Source organism: Ahaetulla prasina, chromosome 1, assembly GCF_028640845.1.
Source record: "Ahaetulla prasina isolate Xishuangbanna chromosome 1, ASM2864084v1, whole genome shotgun sequence".
NCBI lineage: Eukaryota > Metazoa > Chordata > Lepidosauria > Squamata > Colubridae > Ahaetulla > Ahaetulla prasina.
In genome coordinates this window covers 224,647,125-224,663,381 of record NC_080539.1, presented here as the reverse complement: position 1 = coordinate 224,663,381, position 16,257 = coordinate 224,647,125, and the positions used below count along the sequence as shown (strand labels likewise).

At 36.9% G+C, this 16,257-nt stretch overlaps 1 protein-coding gene and 1 long non-coding RNA gene across 8 annotated transcripts in view; one reads left to right on the top strand and one right to left on the bottom strand.

Annotated features, from left to right (window-relative positions):
• Positions 1–1,163: 1,163 nt before the first annotated feature.
• LOC131202745 (uncharacterized) lies at positions 1,164–11,144 on the bottom strand. Its single transcript, XR_009156218.1, has 3 exons — positions 11,014–11,144; positions 7,639–7,814; positions 1,164–3,429 (listed from the first exon to the last, which is right to left on the bottom strand). It is a non-coding gene; the product is annotated as an uncharacterized LOC131202745 (long non-coding RNA).
• Positions 11,145–11,229: 85 nt separating this feature from the next.
• MARCHF7 (membrane associated ring-CH-type finger 7) overlaps positions 11,230–16,257 on the top strand; it is a 31,049-nt gene continuing 26,021 nt past the window's right edge. For 4 of the 7 annotated variants that reach the window (XM_058191952.1, XM_058191946.1, XM_058191927.1 and 1 more), the window contains exons 1-2: positions 11,230–11,383; positions 15,309–15,470. In XM_058191952.1, coding sequence (XP_058047935.1) covers positions 15,318–15,470 — 153 coding nt within the window. In that variant the 5' untranslated portion in view covers positions 11,230–11,383; positions 15,309–15,317. The remainder of the gene's footprint in view (positions 11,384–15,308; positions 15,471–16,257) is intronic. The other 3 variants (XM_058191937.1, XM_058191909.1, XM_058191903.1) reach the window with 1 other exon arrangement.

The following is a 16,257-nucleotide window of genomic DNA, read 5'->3' as shown; positions in this document are numbered from 1 at the left end:
CCTCCTGGTTTGAAATTGTTCAGTCAGCTGATTCAATAAACACAAATTTGTCTGGAAAGGCTGTTAACTGCTGTATAAAACTGAAATGAATGCAGGATAAAAACATTATGCATTTTATATTAAAATTACACCAGAACATTTCAAATTCAGGAGAGAACTGAAAAGTTTAGGGAGGATTTGCTACTGTGTTTGTACGTTAAATTTGGAAAGCTACCATGAAATTCTAAACATACTAACTTTTGCAGTTATTTGACTTTGGGAGAATGAATTGCCTAGTCTCCTTTTGGTCACGGAATGTGCCTTATTTTATAACTTCAGTTCCACAGATGTAGCTGATATGTAACTCATCCAGCGCTATTTCTGTAGAATTGTGTTTTTCTGAAGAGCACTATTAACTTTTACAAAGTATCATTTGTTGGAGCTATGCTGCTGCAGGATGCAAGGCACCAGATTAGAATTCTAATTCAAAGTAGAAGAGAGGTAAAGCACTGCTGAATAACATGGTAAATTTTTCACTTACATTTTTGTTGCACCACAAACTAAGAAAACATCACAGTATTCTAAGATAACTTAGCATATTGAAAACACATTTGTGATGGAGCACTAGGACCATATTTGTGTGTGTTGCTACATCTGTTCATAGAACATGGGTTTTTTCCCATGTATCTTTAGTTTTAAATAATTGATTCAAATTAGCATCACAATTGCATGTTTTACTCCAACACAATGTGCCTTTTTAAGTGTAAATGTCAGCAGGAAAAAACTCTGAGAAAGCATAACATTATTATTATTTATCTTTATTCATTAAACATGAAACTCAGTCAACTTAACATTCAAAAAGGCATCACAAATACCATTGACTGGTGCTGATGGTTGATACAGGTTGCTGCCAGTGTCCTAGGTATCAACCAAGTACCTTCTTAAGATATATGATGTTCCAAGTAGCGCAGTTTTTTGCAGTTCTGCTGGTGTTATTGCAGGAAGCTGCAACTTGTTAATGCATCTTATAAAATTATTGGACATGGTACCATGTTGTTGTTGTTGTTGTCCAGCTGACTGAGTTTCATGTTTAATGAATAAAAGAGATAATAATAACCTTTATTGTCATTATACATATATATAACAAAATTGATTTAGCCTCTACTGCTGCAGTCCATAACAAAATACAAAACAATACGAATAATACAGAAAATGGTCTTTATATAAATAATTAGGGAGAAACCAGTCATATGTTTCCATGTATGCATGGAGTGATTGTAATTGTATTTAGGAGTCTGATAGCCCATGGATAAAAGCTGTTTTTAAACCTGTTTGTCCAGCTGGCTATTCTTCTGTGTCTTCTGCCCGATGGTAAAAGTGAGAAAAGACACTGACGGTGATATGAATCTTCCTAGGTATCTTCCTTATTCTATGTTATTTTTGTATTTTACATAGCTTATAATTTATGCCAGTGAGATTTAAGAAGCTTCGGAAGTTTTATGAACTTTGAAGAGACTGTTTCCCAGTTCACTATCAATAAAAGAACAACACACAAGCTATTTAGAATATATTTTTTTCCACACAGAATGATACATGTTAATTGTGGAAAGTAATAATTCAACTGCAGTTTTGTTTTAATTCAAGCATTTAAAAATGTTGAGCTTCCCCAAATATCCTTAGAGTTAATGTGGAAATAAAATGACTATAAAATGCATATTAGCATATTAGCATTCAATAATCTCAAGTCTGTTTTAAGTATCTACAATACATTTATGAGACACATTATTTGAAGACTATTAAAACAATGCAAATTTATTTTTAGCAAAAAAACAGGGATGGGTAATCTGTAGCTTTTGAGGTATTGTTGGCTTTTATAACTGGCTAGGCAGTTATGATTGCACTGATGAGGAGGAAAGCCAGCTGGATGTTGTTAAAGCAGTCACTCTCTCTCAGCCCAACTTGTTGTGAAGAAAATAGGAGGCGGAAGAAACATTAGGCATGTTCACTGCCTCGAGTTACTTAAAAAATAATAAAGGCAAAATATAAAATGAATAAATAATAAATAAATAAGTGTATTCCTGTTACTGTTTGTCATGGAACAATATGGAATCACTATGGCAATATTTAGACATAAGATTATTTTCCTGCCCCTTTTTAAATTCAGTGGACCAATCTCCACCAGCCCCAAGTAACAAAGAAAAGCACTGAAACACTAGCTTCAAAATTCAAGGACTGAGATCTGAACGAGAATTCTGCTTCTAATCAGCATCTTACCCATTGCTGGTTTTGTATGTGTATAGCAAATTTAGATGAGGTTTCTATAAAAGAAGGGGGAGGATTCTAAACTTGTGTAATTATTTTGTGTAAATTCACTAAAGTAATAATATTGACCAAAGACAGCCATGCACTGGCCACAGAAGCACACTTGCTCCATTGATCTGAATTATACCTATAGATTTTAATAAATGGTAATGGATCTTTGAAATGGTACAATCTGCAATCTATGGTACGTATCAAAGGTCAAGAGTGCAATATTGATATTCATATTGCAGTAGGCAGTATCAGAATTCGTCAGGTGAAATTGGGATCAAATTGTTCAAAGAAATAATTTTGGCTTACAGCTTTGCACCTCCATATAATTTCTAATTTTGATGGGTTGTTAACTGTGGGAAAGAGCGGTTGCCAATTTACATACATTCAAAATTAAGTGAAAATATGCAAATGTAGGTTGTCAGAAACCTACTATTCTAATTCATTAGGTACTTTGATAGTTTCAGTAACTGTTTCAAGAGCAGCACTACTATCTTAGCAAATGGTCAGACACAATGAAAGCAGATTTTCTGGAGAAGAATAATATATGGCTTGGATCTAACTCACCATATCTGATGGGGGAGAAAAAAGATAAAAGAAGGTCTTTTCATAGCACCTTCTAAGCTTTTCCTAAGTCCGAATGAATTTCACAGAAAATATATTTAAAATGAATCTCATTCACTTGGATCACTTTTGACACTCAGGAATTTTGCAGTAACAGCAATATTGAAAGCACTGAAATTGCATAAAGTCAACATATTTATACAGAGACTGGGGAATATTACAAACTGATATTACAAGCTTTTGATTACCTGATGGCTGCATCACAGCATTTACACCAATAGTGGTAACTTTTATGTTGCAATTCCTTAGCAATATTTTGTTTGCTTATTTAAAACAAGCTTTGCAACAGCAATGACTTGGCACATTTCCAAACAAAAATTGATTGTATTATTCCAACCAACTGCCAATAGACAAAAAGTGAATGGCTTCTGTTCTTCTTTTTTCAGTAGTTGACTGTGTTTGAGATTCAATCCCATTGATATGCCAGTCTTTGTTAACAGCAGTAAATACCTCACGGTTGCCAGGAATACCTTATTTTGTACGAGTCCTGCCTAGCTTTGGCAGTGTGGATTCTTTCTGTGCATAAAGAAAGTGAAAAATAATATACTGCAGTTTCTGGAGAGCCTGCCTTTATCTGTATTTAACAACAGTTTAAATTCCACGTTTTTTCAGCAAAAGCAATCACACAAAAGTTGCTAAATAGAACATCCCCCCCCCGCCCTCCCAGAGGCTGCTATTCAGACCCTGAGCACTGGTCCCATTGTAAGCTTTTTCTCCCGCATTTGCTTCTTGTAGGAATAAAGTGTTACAGCATCTCCAGCTTAACAACTGCCATGATTCACTTGACAAGAAAGGTTGTAAAATGGGGCAAAACTCACTTAACAAAAGTCTTGCTTAGCAACATAAATTTTGGGGTCAATTGTGGACATAAGTCGAGACTACCTATATTTGTAGCAAGAAGATTTTTAAGTGAATATATGTGCAGAAACATATGTATTTATACACACTGCTGTAGATTATGATTTTACAAAATAAAATGAATATGTGTGATGTATCTTAAGCAGATTCTGGAAAAGGCAGTAAAACTAGCACTTGGACTATAAGATTTACTCTAGAAATTACTGCTATCTGATATTAAATTACTGCTATCTGATATTAAAGAAGTAAGGAAAGACAATTTAATTTTTTAGCTGGTAAGAAAGTTTCAGAAATCCACTGGCTATTCCTAACACTTGAAAAACTCTTGAGGAATATGCCATTCATATGTAAATGTCAAAGACAACTGATCTTTAATGAAAGTACAGAGGTTATTCTTATTTCCACCTCCTGTCTTGAAAAAAGTCTCTCCTGATATTTATAGATCTTCTCCCCCACATAATTGCTACATTACTCTAAATCAGCATGGCTCTTCAATCTATGTCAGACACCCTCTGTCTCAGGGGTGTTAAACTGGTGGCCGGCGGGCCAGATGCATCACACGCAGGCCACACCCACCCCAGCTCTGCAAATGGGAAAAAGTCGCAAAATGTCATGTGACGGCAATGTGAGGTGGCGAGTTTGACACCCGTGGTCTATTTCATTGCCTGAAAAAAGTAAATCTTTGCTATCTCTCCCACACCTAACCGTTGTAGCATGAACCTGCACACAAGGCATGTTCTGTTGATAGAATATTCTTGCTTAAAAGCCCAGGCTTTACACTTAATACACTTAATATTGTATTTCTTCGTTTAGTGACAGTTCAAAGTTACAATGGCACTTAAAAAAGTGATTTATGACCGTTTTCAGAGTTAAAACTTTTGCAGCATCTCCATGATCATGTGATCAAAATTCAGTTTTTGCCAACTGGTTCATATTTATAATGGTCGCAGTGTCTCAGGGTCATGTGATCCCCTTTTGCAACCTTCTGACAAACAAAATCAATGGGGTAGCCAGACTCACTTAACAACCGGGTTAGTAACTTATCAACTGCAATGATTCACTTTACAACTGTGGCAAGAAAGTGGGGCAAAACTCACTTAGCAAATGACATAATCCTGGACATAAACTGTTTCAACTCCTACCCTCAAAACGACGCTATAGAGCACTGCACACTAGAACAACTAGACACAAGAACAGTTTTTTCCCGAAGGCCATCACTTTGCTAAACAAATAATTCCATCAACACTGTCAAACTATTTACTGAATCTGCACTACTATTAATCTTCTCATAGTTCCCATCACCAATCTCTTTCCACTTATGACTGTATGACTATAACTTGTTGCTGGCAATCCTTATGATTTATATTGATATATTGACCATCAATTGTGTTGTAAATGTTGTACCTTGATGAACGTATCTTTTCTTTTATGTACACTGAGAGCATATGCACCAAGACAGATTCCTTGTGTGTCCAATCACACTTAGCCAATAAAAATTCTATTCTATTCTATTCTATTCTAAATTTTAGGTTCAATGGTGGTCGTAAGTCAAGAACTACCTGCATGACACAGCAAGTAGTCATATCTTTGTGCAGGAGTGTATAAAAAAAATACTGGTGCTATTGCTAAGCGATAAAACTCAATTCCTTGTTACATAAGAAAGCTGAGGGAAAAGAAGAAGAAATAGGGATTAGCCAGCAAGAAAACAGAATGTATATTTAATTTTAATTTTAAATTTTTTACGCTGCCATTATTACTAATACAGTGACTCTGGGTAGGTTACAATATAATAAAAAGTTAAAATGTGCTAAAAAAATTCAAATTAGAATAAAAAAATTAAACATTAAGAAACAAGTTGATGAGCAACCTGAGGTGAAATTCTGTCTGGGAAACAGCAGTTAGTCTTGACCGCTATCTCCTAACCTTGGGAACTTTTTAGATTTGTGGACTTCAAGTCCCAGAATTTCCCAGCTGGCCCTACTGGCTGAGGATTTTTGGGACTCGAAGTCCACACGTTTTAAAGTTCCCAAGATTGAGAAACACTGGCCTAGAACATGATTGGGAAACTTGCAGGGCTGAATTAAGACCTGCTAAGGCCCTAAACCGGTGCCCTGAGGTCATTTGTCATCATTAATGTGCAGCCTGCATCTCAGTTTTACAAACAGGAAGGTGTAGCTGGAAGCAGGCCAGCACCTTACTGATTCCCCCCCTTAAGCTAACAAGAAAGCATGTTAGGAATCTGAAATGCATTCACCAGGCAAAGATGGCTGCAGGATAGCCACACACCACACCTCCTGCCACCTCACCATAGCACCTCTCTGCTATAAGCTCTCCTGTCTTGCCAGACAGCTCTGGGAGAGCAAGTAAAGCCAGGATCACATCCTTTTGCAGACTTTGTTGGAAGAAATATCCATCTGGGTTTTTTTTGAAGATACTTCCTTTTAGAGCCCTATCTTTCTTGGTCATGGAGGACGGCCTTCTCCTATGTTGTACCCAGTTTATTGAACCCATTTCCTTGAGAATGGGACTTGGCATACTGTCTCCAGGTTACAACACATCTCTTTTCTCAGGTTTTCAATGGTTAGTTAAGGGTTTATTTTAATACAAATGTTACTTTTTATTAACTTGTAATATTCCTTGTTCTTAAATTAATTAACCACTTTGTGTGCTCACCAAAGGTGTAGGAAGCAACTAAATTAATAAATAAGTACATTAGAGCGCATCATGATGCTCTCACAAAAATAAATTCCAGGAGACTCAAAATGAATGTCATGTGGATTTGACTAAACATAGAGACTTCCTTGACTAGAAGGGAGTGTGTAATACAGGAAGTTGTGTTGTGAGCATATTCCTGACCTGATTTCATTGGCTACCTCTATGTATAGGCTACAATTAGGTGTCTTTGCTGATACAGCCTCACATTTCTGACTTTGGTATGTTTGGAAACACAGGCAGGAGGGAATAGAAGGGGAACTCATCAAATTTCAGATGACATTAATGTCTAAGGGCCAAAATATTCATTATTAACCATATTTTGAGGAGGAGACCCATTAAAATGAAGGATCAATTAAAAATGCTTAATTTAAGTCACACTGTTTTAAATTGAATTGCTTTAAATATTATTAAATATAGCTTTAACCAGTGACATTTATCAGCTGAATATTTTCATGATTTAAAGAAATTTATGTGCACAAAGTTAATTTAATCAAATTAAGAGTCCACGAGATCTGTCATTGAAGCCGATAGGCTATTGAGGGTATACCAAAAACATCAGGGATATATTTGGTTTCTGAAAATCTTGGATGTAGTTTATAGAGTCCTCAAAAAGAAGCCAGATTTTGTTTATTAAACAAATGACCATAAAAATATATTAACTATAATTTTAAATAAATGTAACTGTAAACAAAATTAAACTTTGTTGTCTTGGCCCCATTATTTGTGGACTGAGAAAGCTTTGTACCCTAAAAATAAAAGATGAAAATCTCCAAGAAAGGGAATAACAAGGACATTCCCTTGAACTGGCACCCACCAACTCATAAATGTTGTTTTATTTTTCCACTTTTATAGTCAGGATGATCATATTGTTATTTACAATGTATTTTGAGATTGCTCACCTATTTTAATTTTAAATTACTGCCAATTTTGTCTATTATAATACTACCTCAGGATAAGATGCCATTCTTTAGAATCTTGGTATCTAGTATTAAAGTACATATTGGCATACTGAAAAGCAGCAAGTGATCAGGGATATATTGGGATATATTTTGAATGAATGAATGAATGGAAAATGTTATTAAACCAGTATCTCAAAGATGCAAATTCAACTTCAAAGAGTGTTGTGATATACTTAATAGAGTACTGTGTTACCTTGATTAGGAACCTTGAAATGAATTTGTATTGACTTTATTTTCTGTTGAATCAGTTGCCATGGAAGTCAGTTCTAGAAAAACTAGTTTGGTAGAAGGACTAGAGAAAATATCAATAAAGGAGAAAAATATGGCTGATTGCTGTTATATACAGAGTAGGTTTCTGTAATGAGAATTCTGTAATGAGAAAATATCCAATGTTATAAATACGATTCAGATGTTTTACATAATAGGATGTGTTCCATATATCTTGCTCCAGGAAGGTACCACTGGAAATTAAAACTAGTCATTACAGATAGTCCTTGGCTTACAACCATTCATTTAGTGACTGTTTAAAGTTATAATGGCGCTGACAACAGTGAATTATGACTGTTTTTTACACTTACGACTGTTGCAGCATCCCCGTAGTCATGTGACCAAAATTGAGATGGATGGCAAATGGCATGTATTTACAGCAGCTGTGGAAGATCGCAAGGTCATTGTGATCTTCTGACAAACAGTCCATGGGGAAGCCAGGTTCACTTAACAACCGTGTTACTAACTTTACTCAGTGATTCACTTAACAACTGTGCCAAGAAAGATAGTAAAATGGGGCAAAACAACTATCTTGTTTAGCAATGGAAATTTTGGGCTCAACTGTGGTCATAAATCAAGGACAACCTGTACCAGATGGTTCCTGAGGAATTTATTATTAGCAGTGCTATTTTATGGAACACCAATGCATGCATTTTCATGTAAAGACATAGGCAGAGATATTTCTCTTATTTCCCCCAACTTTTATATTTCAGTAGTTTAGACAATTTTATTTATCTGCACTGTGGTGAGATGGCAGTTTTTATACACTTTTTTGGGATTGCAGTAGAGGAGGGCTAGGAAAGTGAGTATGAAAAAACAGATGGAAGTATTTTCATGATTAAAGTTAAACATGATTCCATACATGGCCATGTGACCTCCTTTTACCCTAATCCACATCAAGCCCCTTTTCACTTGTCATGGTTCCTCAGCCCTGAAGGGATAACATTTGCATGGGAGTGGGATCAAAGAAACAAGTAGCAAGGGATCATGGAACTTAACCAACATCTTTCAAAATACCTGTTTGGATCCAAAACAATATAATTAGTAAACAAGTTACAACCATAAATTATCACACAATTTTATTCAATAAAACAAGAGTTTTCTTGGCTTTATGCAACAGTGCATCTTGCGGTTGCTTTAAAAGCAGAAGCAAAAATTTCTAATTTGATCGTGGTGATCAGATGTCAGTTCCTGAAAGTAGATTAGACCAAATCAACTCCACATTAAAACTATTTTTTTTTCATTAAGATTCACTATGGTAAAAGAAACGTGCAAGTCTGACTGTGCTTTACTTCCTTCCTCTTATACTGCTTAGGGAGAATTAGGGAAGTGTTTACCTGAGACATTTTTGCATGTTTGCTGCATGATTTAGGCTTAAGCCATGCTTTTTGCCTTGTTGATTTGGTAAAGGATCTTGACTCTTTATGCAAAAGTCACCCTTTGTACCCTATATCCTACAGTAGAGGACAAGAAGTGGAGGACATCTTTTATGATTTTCTGGAATTGTTGGAACATAAGGCATGTCAGTTTATCAGAAAGGAAAGCAAGGTTCTAGGATCTTTTAGAGTTAACCTTCTGCTGAGATTCTAAACTGTTTGCTGAGGTTAAAAGTCATGAAGCTACAGCAGCTAAAGAGAGGTACAAAATAGAAGCCTGAAGAAATAAGCCTAGATTTAGAATTAAGTAACAGATGGTCCTGTGCACATGTGTAGTCCACAAATACACTTTCAGCACTGTATTACAATAAGCTCAGTAAGCTCTGTTACTGGTTTTCTTGAAGATACCTTCATTTCTCCAGTCCAGTTCAGGAGAAAAGAAATATACGACTTATTTTCAATTGTATTGAAAATTTATATTTATGACCATTGTGGTGTTCCAGGATCATGTGATCAACTTTTGCAAACTTCTGAAAAGCAAAGTCAATGGGATAGTCAGATTCACTTAACAGGTGGATTAGTAACTTACAGTATCAACAATTGTGGCAAGAAAGGTCATAACGTGGGGCAAAACTCATTTAATATCTCAACAACATAAATTTTAAGCTCAATTGTGGTTGTAAGAACTATCTATATTAAGATTTGAGGAATTTTAAAAACAGATGTTAAAGCATCCATGGCTGAAAAGCCTTTCCTGTTCATAGAATAGAAGATGAGAACCTCAGAAGATTCTTGCTCGATAGGACAAAGGAGTAAGTAATCCTGCTAATGAAATACTATAGATACAGGAGATGACATATATATCTGCCAGGTTTTATAGCCTTACCAAGGGATATTTAACACTTCAGATTTGAAGCTGAAAAGATGCTTTGCAGCAGGTGTAGCATGTGCTACACACCTATTAGCATCTCATTAAAGAGCTGCCTCCTCTCTTTGGCTCATAATATCATCCTGGGGAAAAATGCATTTGAATTAAGGCACCAAAAGCCTGTCCCTTCCTGCTTTGAAGCACCTTATTGCACCCGGTTGATGCCTACTTTATTTAAACATATATTTTTCTGGGATTGTATGGCTAGTTCAGGCTTATACCAAGAAGTCCTGCTTTATTCTCTGCTCCTATTATCTGCCACCCGTCATCCAGGCTGTTTTGGATGCTGGTTTAGTATTCTTTTGAAAGAGTACTTGACCCACTTCAAAAATAGTTCAACATAATAGTCACAAGCCAAGCATAGGGCGCGTTCATGCCTGAAACTTGTTTAGGTGGACAATTTGATAGGCAGCTATACCTGCTATTCAAAATATCCAACCATGCTCACCTGGCTTCATTCTACCACAAATTAAGTAATTAATGATTGTTTTTTCAAGTGGCAGGTGACACTTCATGAGAGGGAATGCACTTTCGTTAAAAGGTTTTTTGCCTTTAAACCAAAACAACAGCACTACTGGTTATATAGCCTTCTTGATGAGAAACAAGGCTGGGTCATCACTAGCGGCCTGCTTTTGGGATTGATGGGTTGCACATCAACACTTATATAGCATAGATTAACAGAGTTGGAGGGGACCTTGTAGGTCATGTAGTCCAACCCCCCGCCCAAGCAGGAGACCCTACAGCCTAAATAAAGTGAACAAAGCTGGCTGGGCTCATGAACACCGTTTGCAATTTCTGCAAACGGATTGCAGCTTCTTTGGTGCAATTAGTTCCGCCTGTGTGGTGTGAACGTGCACGGATAATATCCCTAAATTTTGCAAAAGTGCCTCTTTCCCCGTTTTTCTCCCGGCCGCGCCTGCGCCGTTCCCTCTCTGAGAGCCCCGAGACTCCTATCCACCGCACAATATGTAACGCCGCCCAATGACGTATGACATACGTCAGAAACCACCGAAGACCAGGGCCAAACGAGCTCAAAGTACTAATGCAACTCCACCGCTTCCGCTTTCCCAGCAGCCTCCGGGTGAGCCCCTCGCCTCACCCACGGCGTCTTGGGGGAGAGCCCGAGAGCCAGACTTCCGTATTAAGCTTCGGGCTAGGTTAGAGGTGTCGCTGTTCTCGCGAGAGTTGAAGGGACGGGTGTCCGTTGACTCCGCGGTGATTGGCAGGCGCCGCTGAGGTAGCTTCCTCCTTAGTACAGACCGTAAGGTAGGCAGCGGCCGCCATTGTCGGCTCGGCGAGCGGCTGGTGGGGAAGAGCCCGTGAAGGCGGCGAGCGGCGCTGGGGGAGACGGCGGCCAACGCAAGCAGGTGATGTCTTGCGGTGGAAAGCGAAGCTGAAGAGGCGGGCGGAGGGCCCTGGCTTCGCGGGGACTCGCGGAAGGGAAGTGCCACGGTTTGGGGAGCTGAGGAAGTCTCCATTTTGTGGGCTTTGGGCGGCGAAGTTCTTGGCCCGGTTTCCTCCCCTTCCCCGTTTGCCTTGTACGGTTCGGAAACAGAGCTCTGACTCGGCAAACGGACCCCAGACTTGCACGTCTGCCCTGGGCGCGTCCGCGAAGAGACGAAGACGCCCGCCTCCATGGGGCTTCGTTGTGCAATCGAGTCCGGAAAAGAGAAACCTTCCGCTGTTTTTACTGTTGGCTGAAGGGGTTTTGGGAGGAAATGCGGTTTCTTATCCAGTGATAGTCCAGTTTCAGAGAGGTCAGGCGCCTTCTCCATACATTCAGGTGGTTAAATTAAAATCGGAACTCGGATTTTCCTGATCTGTCTCCAGTGTGAGGTCATTGGGGTGTTTCTTATATAGACTTAAGTTAAAGTCAGCTTGGCATTCAGGTTATGACTAATCCTTTACAAGTCTCTTTTCCCCCAGCTTTTTAGGATTGCCTTTTTTAAAAATCATCTGATTAAAAAGGAACGCCAATAAGAGTTCGGTTTGCTGCTTCTCCCTTGCGCTGCTTAGCCTTAATTTGAATTTCGTATGCAAATAAGAGGATTTGAGTATTTAGAACAGGCGTTTTTTTAAAAAAAAAATACCCAGCATTTATTGCAGTTTTGAGAGTATCCGACTTGTTAGAGGACTTACTTGTTCATTTGCCTTCACTAACTGGATATTATTTCCCTCCAGTGAAAAGTATTGTATTTAGTTGGAACCCTATGACCATATTAGTATTGTATTAGTTACTGACCAGTAGGAAGCACTACATGGCCACTTTTGTCTTTATTGGGTCTCTTCAAGGAATAAATATCCTCCATACTAGATAGTCTTTATTGAATTATTTAATGTCCATTATGGAGAATGCCTGCATCTGGAAACTCAATAAGGGCAAAAGCAGTTGTGTAGTGCCTCCTATTGGTCACTAGCAAATATATGTAAGCCATATAAGTCCCCTCTGTGAAAGGAAGCAATCTTGAGGTCTCTAGCATGAGGCCTAGACTAATAAATATCACAACTAATTTGAGCACATAGAAAAGCATATGTGTAGCTTCTATAAATAAGAATTCTCTACCTATGGTTTTTACAGTGAAATGGCTATATATGGAGAACATGGAGACTGGATGTTTATCTAGTGAATAACAAATGTGCTAACTTGCCCTAAATTGGATTTGTCCAAAACCTGTGATTGATAGGTTGCTTTTTCTATATCAGCAGGAGGTTGATACAGCTAAGTTCTGTGGATCGAATAGGACAAAGATGCTTATGTTTGCTGGTTCCTTCTGTCTTTGCATTTGCTTGTATCCTTCCTCTTCATCTGCTTCAAAGATCTGAGAGATCTTTGAAAGATCCCAGAAAGTCTCAACCAGCACAATGATTTTAACACACTACAATAGCCAATTCATTATATTTTTGTAACTATTTTCATATGTACCAACCTGTTCTCCCTCTTGTCCCATTTTAATTTAAATCTGTTAACTGTTCCATGTATCTGTTAAAGTGAGCTACAATTCATGAAAGTTTATATGTTTTAATGAAATTGTTAGCCTAAAAAATGCTACCAAACTCTGATTTCCTGGAACAGTTAAGAAAATAGTACATAATTGCTTCTCTTCCTTCCTCTAATTGGGATGTTGTAAGCACAGCACTAGTCATGAGCCCTCCTATTACTGAAATACACACGTTGAATGTATTTCCTTTTGTTTAATGCAGTTTTTCCATTTAAAACTAGTACTTAGAACAATGACAACACTAAGACTTGTCTGGTTCATTTTAAAATGACCTGGAGATACAATATTTAAAATTTTGTGGCTGATCTTGAATCATATTTGAAATTTCCTGGACTTTTATTTTTTATGAAATAAGGCTGGTAAATGACTAGATGCTAGAAAATTTTTGAGGCATAGTACATGATTACGAACTCTTTTACAGGGACTTTTAGGATTGCTTCTTTTGCATTGGGATGTACATTAACAGTGTAGAAATAAATGGGTTCTAAAATAGGAAATTGCTGAGATTGCTGGATCAGTTTGCAAATAAGCCTAGAATTCTTTCTACTACTTAGTATTGCCACAGTTTTTTGAAATTGACATTGTAAGGAAAGAAGTATTGTTTTAACCTGCACCAATAAAAGGGTTATAAGCAAACTTCTCCTTTCTGTTGCATACTATGTCCTTTGTGGGCAGAAAGGTAGATTGGATTGTTCAGCTAGATATATATGTACTCTTGTTTATTAATAAGAGCTTAATTTTTCTTCTCTTTTAATTTTGATTTTGCTGTGGCCAAAATAGTCAAAAGTAGGACAATAGGGCACAAATTTAATTATATTTGAATTCAGGCTGTGAAAAGAGTAGGAACATTATTTATTATTTATTTATTTATTATTCACATTTTTATACCGCCCTTCTCCGAAGACTCCGAAGACTAATAATCTTCAAAGTAATTATGTTGGCTGTTTTAGGTCTAGCTTGATATTGGCTTTGCTAGCTTACAGCTGTGCAGAAATGAAACAATATACAGTACTTTGATGTTATTTCTCCTCTATTAATATAATTGGCTAGTGCTGGAATTTTTTTTAAAAAATTGCAATATGTTTTTGATAATGAAAGCATCTAAGATCCTAAGAGTTTAAGATATATAGATGTCTAATATATAGATATGCTTCCAGTATTGGTAAGAATGTATTTTTAGCTAACCATCTCATGTTTAAGTTGTATTTTTCAGTTTTTTTATATTCCAAAATCAATCTATATATATAATAATAATAGAAAACCAGAGATTGACAGAACAGGTTCTCACACAAAATAATATTGAATACTTGATTAATTATATGCATTAAAATAAGATAAAGTTCTATTTGCCTGTAGGACTTAGGTTTACTTCTAGGCTATGTGTCTAAATAGTTGTTTCTAAACCAGTGTTTAATGAATTGCTTATTCTTTATATTCCAGTCTGTGTTGTGGAGGATAATATGAATTGTAAAATAAGGTTTAAAAGCTACTAAACTAAATTTTTAGAAGTTGCTGTACTATACATTTATTAGATTACATGATTGTGTAAAGATGGAATAAAAATTTATTGAAAAGTGATGTTTAATGATGAATTTTTGTCCAATTTGATTATAATATAAATCATACATGTATGACGCTTCTGTGCTTTTATCAACATATGCATTACTCACATCTAATGCACATTTCAGAAATGTTTAGCCAATTGATGTCCTTTCTTTAGATTTTATGGATTTTGGGTTTTACAGATTAGTGGTCTCTAGAAAGTGATAGTAGATTTTAGGTGGAATTGATGACATCCAAAAGCTATGCGAAGGCCTTCCTAGCCACAGTTGCCATCTGCTTCTCAAGCAATAGCTGTAAGTTCAGGAAGACTCAGATTGTACTCTCGGTCTGTCTGAGGCAGTGTCAGCCCATTAGAACCAAAAATGACGAGTCCCCAGAACCAGATAGTCCAAAAAACTCAAAGCCACTTGGTCTTGTTAGGTTGAATTGAAGTCTCAAATGTCCTATCCAAGTCCTATCACATCTGCTAGGCAAAGAGATTGAACCTCTATGGGGCATCTCTCAGGTGACCTGGCACCCTAACCCTGGCTAAGTATCATCAGCAAAATTTATCTTTTTGATGCTTATATCTCATTTGTAGTATTTAAAATTGATCAGCGGTTTAGTGTACAAACATAGGGGCAAAATTAACCACTGATTACTATCTGAATTATAAACCTGTAGCTTTTCTTCCTATATTTTGCACAGTTCATTATCTAACTAGAAAAGTTGAATATTTGTTTTTATATAGTGCACAAAAATGGAATCAAAGCCATCAAGAATTCCACGGAGGTTATCTGTTCAGCCATCTGGTTCTCGAAGTACTAGGATAGGAGCTGGAAGTGGTGGAACAAGTTTAACTGATTCATACCGTACAAGAGAGTCTTCATTAAGACTTGATTCTGGACGCCAGGTAACTTTTATGATGGTATATTCTCCATCTTTCTCTAGTTGATGAGCTCAGATTGTCTGAAGTTTCATTAACAACTTGGTTATATAAAAGATGCTGAATAAATATAAAAAAATCATTCAAAATTTAATACTTGAGATTGCTTTATGGTACTCCATTCTGTTTCCCTCTTGACAGACCTATTCCATTCCATTCCATTTTTGTTTCAACGTACACTGTGCATAATTATTAGGCAAGTTGTATTTGTGAGGATTTCCGTATTTTTTGGACTATAAGACATACCCAACTTTTGGGAAGGAAAGCATGAAAAAAAATCTGTCTCTGCCTCCCAGCAATTTGCCTCCTTGCAGGAAACAGCCTGGTCAGCTGAGTTATACAGCTTTGAGGTGGAGGTGGAAAACATGCAAAGGATGATATGGTCAAAATACTCAAATTATCACATAATAATTGTGCACACAGTGTATTACATAGAGACTTGTAGTTTTAAAAATCCTGAATGACTTTTAACAAGGAAAAAAAATATTCTTTACTAGAATAGAGCAATTTAAAGCCTCATTAAAACCATCTAGGTTGCACTCTGAACTTTAGAACTACAGGTTGATTATTGTTCAAAATTATGATGATACTTAAAGGGAGATTTAATGCCTGGCCTTGAAGTTCCAGTCATTGCAGTGTCCCCACAGTCACATGACCATGATTTTGGTGTTTCGTATCTGGCTCTCTAAATTTATGATGGTGTAATATCATGTGATTGCCATTTTGACTTTCCCTTCTGGCTTCCCTCTATATC